This window comes from Lolium rigidum, chromosome 6 (assembly GCF_022539505.1).
Source record: "Lolium rigidum isolate FL_2022 chromosome 6, APGP_CSIRO_Lrig_0.1, whole genome shotgun sequence".
Taxonomy (NCBI): domain Eukaryota; kingdom Viridiplantae; phylum Streptophyta; class Magnoliopsida; order Poales; family Poaceae; genus Lolium; species Lolium rigidum.
In genome coordinates, this window is record NC_061513.1 from 36,066,085 (window position 1) to 36,073,862 (window position 7,778).

The 7,778-nt window shown below is 50.9% G+C and overlaps 2 protein-coding genes across 2 annotated transcripts; both read left to right on the forward strand.

Annotated features, from left to right (window-relative positions):
• The first annotated feature begins 429 nt into the window (after window positions 1-429).
• Window positions 430-1,999, forward strand: LOC124665458 (glutathione S-transferase 3-like). The gene is made up of 3 exons (XM_047202874.1): window positions 430-852; window positions 939-987; window positions 1,324-1,999. Exons 1-3 carry the CDS (start codon window positions 703-705, stop codon window positions 1,773-1,775), a joined length of 651 nt encoding a protein of 216 aa, XP_047058830.1. The 5' UTR covers window positions 430-702; the 3' UTR covers window positions 1,776-1,999.
• Window positions 2,000-3,960: 1,961 nt separating this feature from the next.
• LOC124665456 (glutathione S-transferase 3-like) lies at window positions 3,961-5,161 on the forward strand. Its single transcript, XM_047202873.1, has 3 exons — window positions 3,961-4,254; window positions 4,337-4,385; window positions 4,484-5,161. Exons 1-3 carry the CDS (start codon window positions 4,096-4,098, stop codon window positions 4,939-4,941), a joined length of 666 nt encoding a protein of 221 aa, XP_047058829.1. The 5' UTR covers window positions 3,961-4,095; the 3' UTR covers window positions 4,942-5,161.
• Window positions 5,162-7,778: the final 2,617 nt, after the last annotated feature.

The following is a 7,778-nucleotide window of genomic DNA, read 5'->3' on the forward strand; positions in this document are numbered from 1 at the left end:
TCCGGCCAGGCAGTTGGACGAACACCTGGCGGGCGTGTCGACGAGGAGCGACGCGAGGGAGCTGCCCGACGGCGGAAAATAGGAAGAGGGTACGACGGGCTGCTGGGTGGAGGAACGGCGGAGTTGGGGCAACCCGCCGGCGGATTGACGAGGGGTGGTGCTGGCGGCGAGAGTGCAAGGGGAGGGGAGGAGGGATTTGCGTCGACAAAGTGATGGGGTTCGTCTGTTCTCTCGCCGACAGAGCGGGCCCGTTCCCGCTTTTTTCTCGTCCAGAGTCCCCGAACGCTCTCTGGGGGGGCAGGGATGGCCTGGGCTCTCCGGACGGATGAAAGACCTAATCCGGACGAAAACGAGAAACCGGGGACGCGACTGGACCGTTTTCGTTCATTCAGATGACAAAATGACGTTCGTGGAGACGGCTGGAGATGCTCTGAGAGCCAGCGCGCGGGAGAGACACAGCCACGGAAGTAGCAGTTGGTAGGTAGCAGGTAAGGTGAGCAGAGCAAGAAGAGGAGAGACGAGAGATCCATCGAGATGGCGCCGATAAAGCTCGTGTCTTGACGTCAGCTCATTAGCTCAAGGTCAGTACTCAATATAGTGAGCCTTAGAGCTAGCGGGAGAGCCAGAGCCACGGAAGTACTTGGTAGGTAGCTAAGGTGAGCAGAGCAAGCAGAGAAGAGAAGAGACGAGAGATCCAGCAAGATGGCGCCAATTAAGCTGTACGGGATGGCGCTCTCGGCGAACGTGGTGCGCGTAGCAGCGGTGCTGAACGAGAAGGGCCTCGACTTCGAGATCGTCGATGTCGACCTCCGCACCGGCGCCCACAAGCACCCCGACTTCATCGCCCTCAACGTACGCTTCTCCATCCACCCTTGCTGATTCAGTTCCTTGCATAGATTGGACAGCTTCGTGGCTGCTAATTTTCCCTCTTGTTGCAGCCTTTCGGCCAGATCCCCGCGCTGCAGGACGGAGACGAAGTTCTCTACGGTAATTTAACAAACCTGCCCTGCGCATCCGTCAGTGCTTTGTAGTTTGTAGTTTACCCCATATCAGATCTGGCGGATGCTGGATTTCGTTCCACATGTCTTTGTGGAAGAATGTATATTTGCACTCTCTCTGTTCTCACTTCTCAGGAATATATAATTTCGTCCACTGCACCATGATCTATCCATACTTTAAGAATAAAATTTACTTAATTTGAACTTATAGATTAGTACAAGAATATACTGTATCGTTGACCAACCCGGGGATTATTGGAATCTAAGCCCAGCCACGAGGTGAGCTTAATCAATCACCCAGATTAACCAAACGCGCTTGTTGCAGAGTCCCGCGCCATCAACCGGCACATCGCGACCAAGTACAAGTCCCAGGGCCCGGACCTTGTCCCGACGCCGTCGGCGAAGCTGGAGACGTGGCTCGAAGTCGAGTCGCACCACTTCTACCCGGCCGTCTCCCCGCTGGTGTTCGAGCTCCTCATCAAGCCCATGCTCGGCAGCGCGCCCGACGCCGCCGTGGTCGACAAGCACGCCGCCGACCTCGCCAAGGTGCTCGACGTCTACGAGGCACACCTCGCCAAGGGCAACAAGTACCTCGCCGGCGACGCGTACACGCTCGCCGACGCCAACCACCTGAGCTACATGTTCATGCTGAGCAAGACCTCCAAGGCGGAGCTCGTGGCGTCCAGGCCCCATGTGAAGGCATGGTGGGACGACATCTCCGCCCGCCCCGCGTGGCTCAAGACCGTCGCCTCCGTCCCCCTCCCACCCGGCGCTTAAGTGCCGGTGCCGGCGGTGTCGTGCCGTCCATTGCTTCGGTCGGTGTGATCAATGTGGGGTTTGCTTGTTTAGCCGCGAGAGTTGAATAAAATCGAGATGTTCAGTTTATCAGTACTCTGCACGAAATAAGCAATCGGTTATTGTCAGTGAATTCTGTTCTTGCAACAGAAAATGTAGGTGAATCTCTGGTGTTACTGCTTTCTGAAGGAAGTTTCGGATTCCTCGTGTTGATGTTTTTTTGTGAAACATAGTACAAACACATACACATATACATACATATGAACAGGAATTTAACAAACTAATTCGATGGTTCTTGAGATTGACGAAGTCACCACATGCACTTCACTGTCGAAGGTACATTCGTGCGTGCGTGCGATCACTAGGATGGGCGGCGTTCTGGATGATTGGCATTTGGCATCTCGTAAAATAGCTCGGCGGTGACCCTGCACAAAAAAATATTCTGCCTGCACCCGCGCGCACACCTTCGCCGTTGCGCCGCCGCCTGTCCCAGCCAGCGTTCACTCAGGCCACCATCTATTGCCTCCACCACGAGCCTAAACCGTCCTCCACCTTCCTCCCCAACTCCGCTTCGCTCGTCGGTGGCTATCGTTGCCGGAATTGGACCGCAACCGTTTCGATCCCACTCCAATTTATGGTCATTTCTAGCCGGGACGAGCTCGGTTTGTTTGAAGGAAAACCCATCGGAGGATGGAGACATCATAGATCGACCGCCTCGGAGCTAGGCGTCACAGTAACCAAGGCCCCTAGCGTATTTCCCGACGAGGAGATCAGGCCACAACGACGACTCTCGACCATCAAGATTGATGTTTCGCGAGATGGGCCACCTCCATGGTCACGTGGTCTAGCAAAGACATCATCGCCACCGGATTCACCACCGCCGCAGCCAACGAATAATATGCGGTAAAGTACCTTCGGTTTGCCTATTAAAGAAGACGAGGAAGATGGAGGACCTTGAAGAACATTAAAGAAGCTTATCAGAAAATAGAAGATGAAAATATGCAACTGGAGTTGCACATTGCCGAAATTGTTGATGACTACATGAACAAGGTGACCGGAAAAAATTGAAGATGAAGAAAATACAAAGACATGCCATAGAGAAAGAAATTTGCCTTTAACTTGCCTTTGGCGCAATTGTGATCTTAGTAGTAATTGTAATTGCAATAATCAGTTTCTTTCATGCTTTGTAGTTGAATTTATATGCAAAATATTTCTAGGAGCTAACTTTCTTTAGGGGAGCAAATATGGGAAGTTAAGTGATAGGGAGACATATATACTTCGCTAAATTTTAAGCTTCAGGCTAGAGATGCTCCTAGGGCATGTTTCACAGCTAGCACACTTGGTTAAGCTGAAATTTGGGCATGTGGAGTGGTGCATGGATGGTGGTAGGTCTCGGTGGCATGCACTTGGCGATGGATCCGTGCAGGACGGTGGCGTTGTCTGATGTGGTGGTGTTGACAGCAGGTCTAGCAAGGTCAATGTCTTGATCCCTATCATGACATGGGTTGGTAGAAAATGGTGGCAACGACTTCTCGAGAGTGTACAATGGTGCGTGTTATGAGTATGTTGGACCGGTTTGTGCACTTGACTCGCAATTGGGTAGTTTCTTGAGGTATCTAGGTTTAAGATGACGTGGATAGGTTTGAGATTAGAGCGCCTGGTCCAGAGATGGCCAGCTCCTTCATTAAGCTTGTAGGTGATGCGATAACTGTCGCTATGAGGTAGTTTGAGGTTGATTTTTTGTATTCCCTCCATCCCAAAATATAAGGCGCCTAAAATTAGTTAAAAGTCAAATCCTACTAATTTTGATCAAATATTTAGAAAAATATACATATCTACAATATTGAATGGATACACTGAAAGAATATATTTTTTGGTGAATCTATTGATATTGATTTAGTATTGTAGATGTTTATATTTCTGAGTATAAACTTGATCCAAGTTAGAAGATGTTGGGTTTTAACTAACCTTAGACGCCTTATTTTTGGGATGGAGGGAGTATTTCGTTTGCAAGTATTGTTGAATAATCCAAATAAAACAGGTTGTGTGTAACATTTTGATGAAATAGCCTCGAAAATATGAGTGGTCTGGATCTGGCCGGTGGGCTGTCGATCACGTTAAGTCGGACAACTTTGGCAAATTGATTAACCAAACAAAAGCTATCAGTTGACCCACCAGCACGTTAGGTGAGTGTGCCGGTGTCTGTCTCGTACGCACCTACCCCGCTGCGCTGTTCGGTCATCGATCTCGAGCCAGAGCTATACGCCGGTAGTAGGAGAAGTTCAGCGAAGGAGAGGAGGCCATGGCGGAGGCGACGCCGGAGACGAGCAGGAAGCTGTACGGGTACGCGCTGTCGTCCAACTCGGTGCGCATCGCGGCGCTGCTCAACGAGAAGGGCCTCCACTACGACCTCGTCGCCGTCGACCTCGACAACAAGACGCCCCAGTTCCTCGCCATCAGCGTACGTACACAAGCACTTCTTCGAATCAAACTACTGACCAAACTGCTCCGATCGCTTAATTTCCTGCCTGCATCTCGTTCAGCCCTTCGGCCAGATCCCCGCGTTCCAGGACGGCGACGACGTCCTCTTCGGTAAGCACCAACAAATTCCAGAGCTTCAGAATCTAGACTCGCCGGACTGCCGGACTGGTAACAATTTGGGTTAACTGATCAACCGCACGAACTTGCAGAGTCGCGCGCCATCAGCCGGCACATCGCCACCAAGTACAAGCATCTCGGCCCGGACCTGCTCCCCACGCCGTCGGCAAAGCTAGAGACGTGGCTGGAGGTGGAGTCGCACCACTTCTACCCGGCCGTGGCAGACCTGGTGTACGAGATCCGCGTGAGGCCCCGTCTGCCGGGCGGCGCGCCGCCGGACCCGGCCGTGGTGGACGGGCTCGCGCGCAAGGTGGCAGACGTGCTCGACGTCTACGAGGCCCACCTCGCCGCCGGGAACAGGTACCTCGCGGGGGACGTCTTCACCCTCGCCGACGTCAACCACATGGCGCAGCTGCTGGCCGTCAGCAAGACGCCCCGGGCGGCGGAGCTCGTCGCGGCCAGGCCGCACGTGCAGGCGTGGTGGGAGGACATGTCCGCACGCCCCGCCTGGAAGAAGACCGTGGCGGCGCTAACCATCTCGCCGCCGTGAGGGGCGCGCCGGTGGTTGTATGTGGAGTTGCTCCTTAGCTGGGGGAGTTGAATAACAGTGTGATGCCACCAACGAACTGTTCAATGGAAAATATGTGTCAAAAACCGTACATTATGAGCAATTGACATGTTTGATCTCATTGTCCACACACAGATCAGGATTATTATGTTTATGTGGAAGTGAAGATCTAAACATTGACCAATGAGGAAATATTCACTTCGTTAACTATACATTGTTAGATAGACGAGACATTTGCATAGCGAATTTATACGTGCTAGATAGTATCCCGTTTAATTTGGTCTCTATTAAGATTGAAATCCGGGTAAGCTGCAGGTCTAAGTGTTTGCCACTTATTAAGGACGGAGTACTAAGTGTTTTTTGTTGTACCTTTTTATGTACCTGCACGCATTGGGTCACAACTTATATATCGCCTTTGAGGGCATCTAACAGTAGGCAACATGAGTGTAATTGGCTAATTAAGCGTGTATGTCAATAAAATAAAAGTTCAAGTGGAAAATCATGGATACAAATTATTAATCGTAACATGAGTTCTGCCCCTAAAACTCGAAGCAAGGAAATTGTAAGAATGTGCAGGCTTTCAGCTAGATAGGAATTATGCTTGGAACATAGGGGATTACATCAACGGTAAAAATAGGGAGTGGGAGTTCAAAAGGGAGTGTTGTAGACTGACACTTCTCGGCAAACTTGCCGTTCCCATATTCAATCGCGCCGGTGCTTGGGTTGTGGTACCTCAAGTACATCGCATGAACCACGCCCTTGACAGATTTAGTTCGGCAATCGTAGCGTATGAGAAGATTCACCTCTTCATCTTGGAACACGACATCATCATCATTAAAGACACCAATTGGATTGAGATGTTTCGGCCACAATGAGAGGACGGCCTTGTAACGCAATTCCCAACGTGGGTTGTCTAGGTTGTCACACATCCACATCTCGACGTCATTACGTACACGAGCCACAAGGAGCTCCCCGTGAAGCTCAGCTAAACCCGTGGTAGCATGTTCGGAGCTTGGGCACCAAGGAGGAAACCGGGTGAGTCCAAATGTCTCATCCGCCAAGTCGAAGCGGAGAAAACCCGGAGCAACATTCCCGAGAGCACGCTCGTCGACGATCCAGAGGAGGGACCCCTTGAAGGAGGTTGCATGTCGCCATTGCATGATAGGGTATGGCGGTTGGGCCGCCGTCTCACGCCAATGCTGGTCGACTCCGATGGTGAACACCTCCATCCTGCCGGAGTTGTTGTAGTTCCCTGTCACCGCAGCGTAGTGGCAGTCGCTCGTTGTCGCGGGCGCAGAGCAGTAGAAGAAGCGAGCGACCTTATACGTGTCGGAACGTAGGTCTCGCCCAAGACCGAACACCTTGTAGAACGAAAAGTTGGGGCTACAAGGCAGCATCCGGGTGCGCCGCGTGGCCGGGTTGAGCAGAAGCACCGTGGCCCCGACGGGCACTAGGACCAGCCCATCACAGTGTACGAGCTTGTGCTTCGTGTCGGTGGACGGCACCTCCGTGGCGTACACGAGGGGCGCGTCTAGGGTGCCCTGGCTCGCCTCCCATCTATAGAAGGCGACCTTGCGCATGCGGCCACCGTCGGGGCGTTTAAACCCACCGAAAGGCGAGAGGAGCATGCATGGCCTCTGGCGGCGGAGGTGCGCCCGGTGGAAGGACGCGTCGCCGGTGGATCCCCACGCCTTGCAGACGCAGCTGAACCGCATCAGCGAGTCGACGGGAAGACGGACCAGGATATCCCGGACGAGCTCGTGCGGGATGTACGGACTTTTCTCCCTCCTGTTGGCTGCTCGTGGTGCGATCTCGCCATTGTCCATGGATGGATCTCTCGCAGGAGTCGGCGTGCCTGACGCTGCCTCGTCGCCGCAGGAGTCGTCGCTCGCTATATATGGATCGCTCCTCCATGTGTGCTGTTTAGGCCCAGCCCGTAAGTCCACAACGCCTCGCTAATATGGCCCACGAATGCCATCTCAGGTCATTTCATACGAAGCAAGGTCCGGTCAGAAAAAGAGAATTCATACGAAGCATGGGCATTTCACATTTGTGCCTCTTCTACGGCCGCAAGAGCAAAAACAAGAGAGAGAAAATCGTCGACGTTTCCGTGGATATCTGTGCGGCTGTATTGTATGTAAGTGTTTCTTGAAGAAGTTAGCTATGTATGCTTCTATTGACAGTAATAAGAATGAGAAAAAACATTCATAATTTTCTAAGCAAGATATTAGAAATTCATTTTTGATAATAGGTGCATATGCAGAAAAGTGATATTTTTTATGTCCTGTCTGAAAAAGATAAAAAAATATCTAATGAAGAGCTTTTTAGAGCACCAAATTTTGTATTTTTACACACGATACATTTTTTTGTGAAACGACTTTCGAGATGTACACCCTACATTTTTTGTTTGATTTTTCTGATATTTTAATATGTATATGCTCTGGGTGCAAATACGGCTTGTCCGTGAGATAAATCCGGCAATGACAAGAATCGTGGATATGGCCCACAAAGTCTTCATGCCATGGACAGCACATGAGGTTTTCTTAATTTTTAGTTGTACAGAGGGTCAAAGAAAAAAACTCTTGCTAAATTCTTGTCACCTCCGTCGGGGAGAAGACGAGAACGTAAGTACTCACAAAGTCCACATATTCTACGGTTGTGTTTTGAATTCAAATATTATTCTGCTAATATTTTTTGAACTATTTCATAACTTTTACACTGAGTTTTCTACAGGAGCACTGTATGCTCAAGAGTATGCCGTACATCCTCTAGGGAGGAGGCCAATCTTTACTTTTGACAACCCAAAATACATGGTCTAC

What these genes read in the sequence shown, in the direction of transcription:
- LOC124665458 (XM_047202874.1), top strand. Translation starts at nt 703, where the DNA reads ATGGCGCCAATTAAGCTGTACGGGATGGCGCTCTCGGCGAACGTGGTG. An exon ending in CCGACTTCATCGCCCTCAAC is followed by an intron (nt 853 to 938) that starts GTACGCTTCTCC and finishes CTCTTGTTGCAG; the next exon opens with CCTTTCGGCCAGATCCCCGC. An exon ending in CGGAGACGAAGTTCTCTACG is followed by an intron (nt 988 to 1,323) that starts GTAATTTAACAA and finishes CGCTTGTTGCAG; the next exon opens with AGTCCCGCGCCATCAACCGG.
- LOC124665456 (XM_047202873.1), top strand. Translation starts at nt 4,096, where the DNA reads ATGGCGGAGGCGACGCCGGAGACGAGCAGGAAGCTGTACGGGTACGCG. An exon ending in CCCAGTTCCTCGCCATCAGC is followed by an intron (nt 4,255 to 4,336) that starts GTACGTACACAA and finishes CATCTCGTTCAG; the next exon opens with CCCTTCGGCCAGATCCCCGC. An exon ending in CGGCGACGACGTCCTCTTCG is followed by an intron (nt 4,386 to 4,483) that starts GTAAGCACCAAC and finishes ACGAACTTGCAG; the next exon opens with AGTCGCGCGCCATCAGCCGG.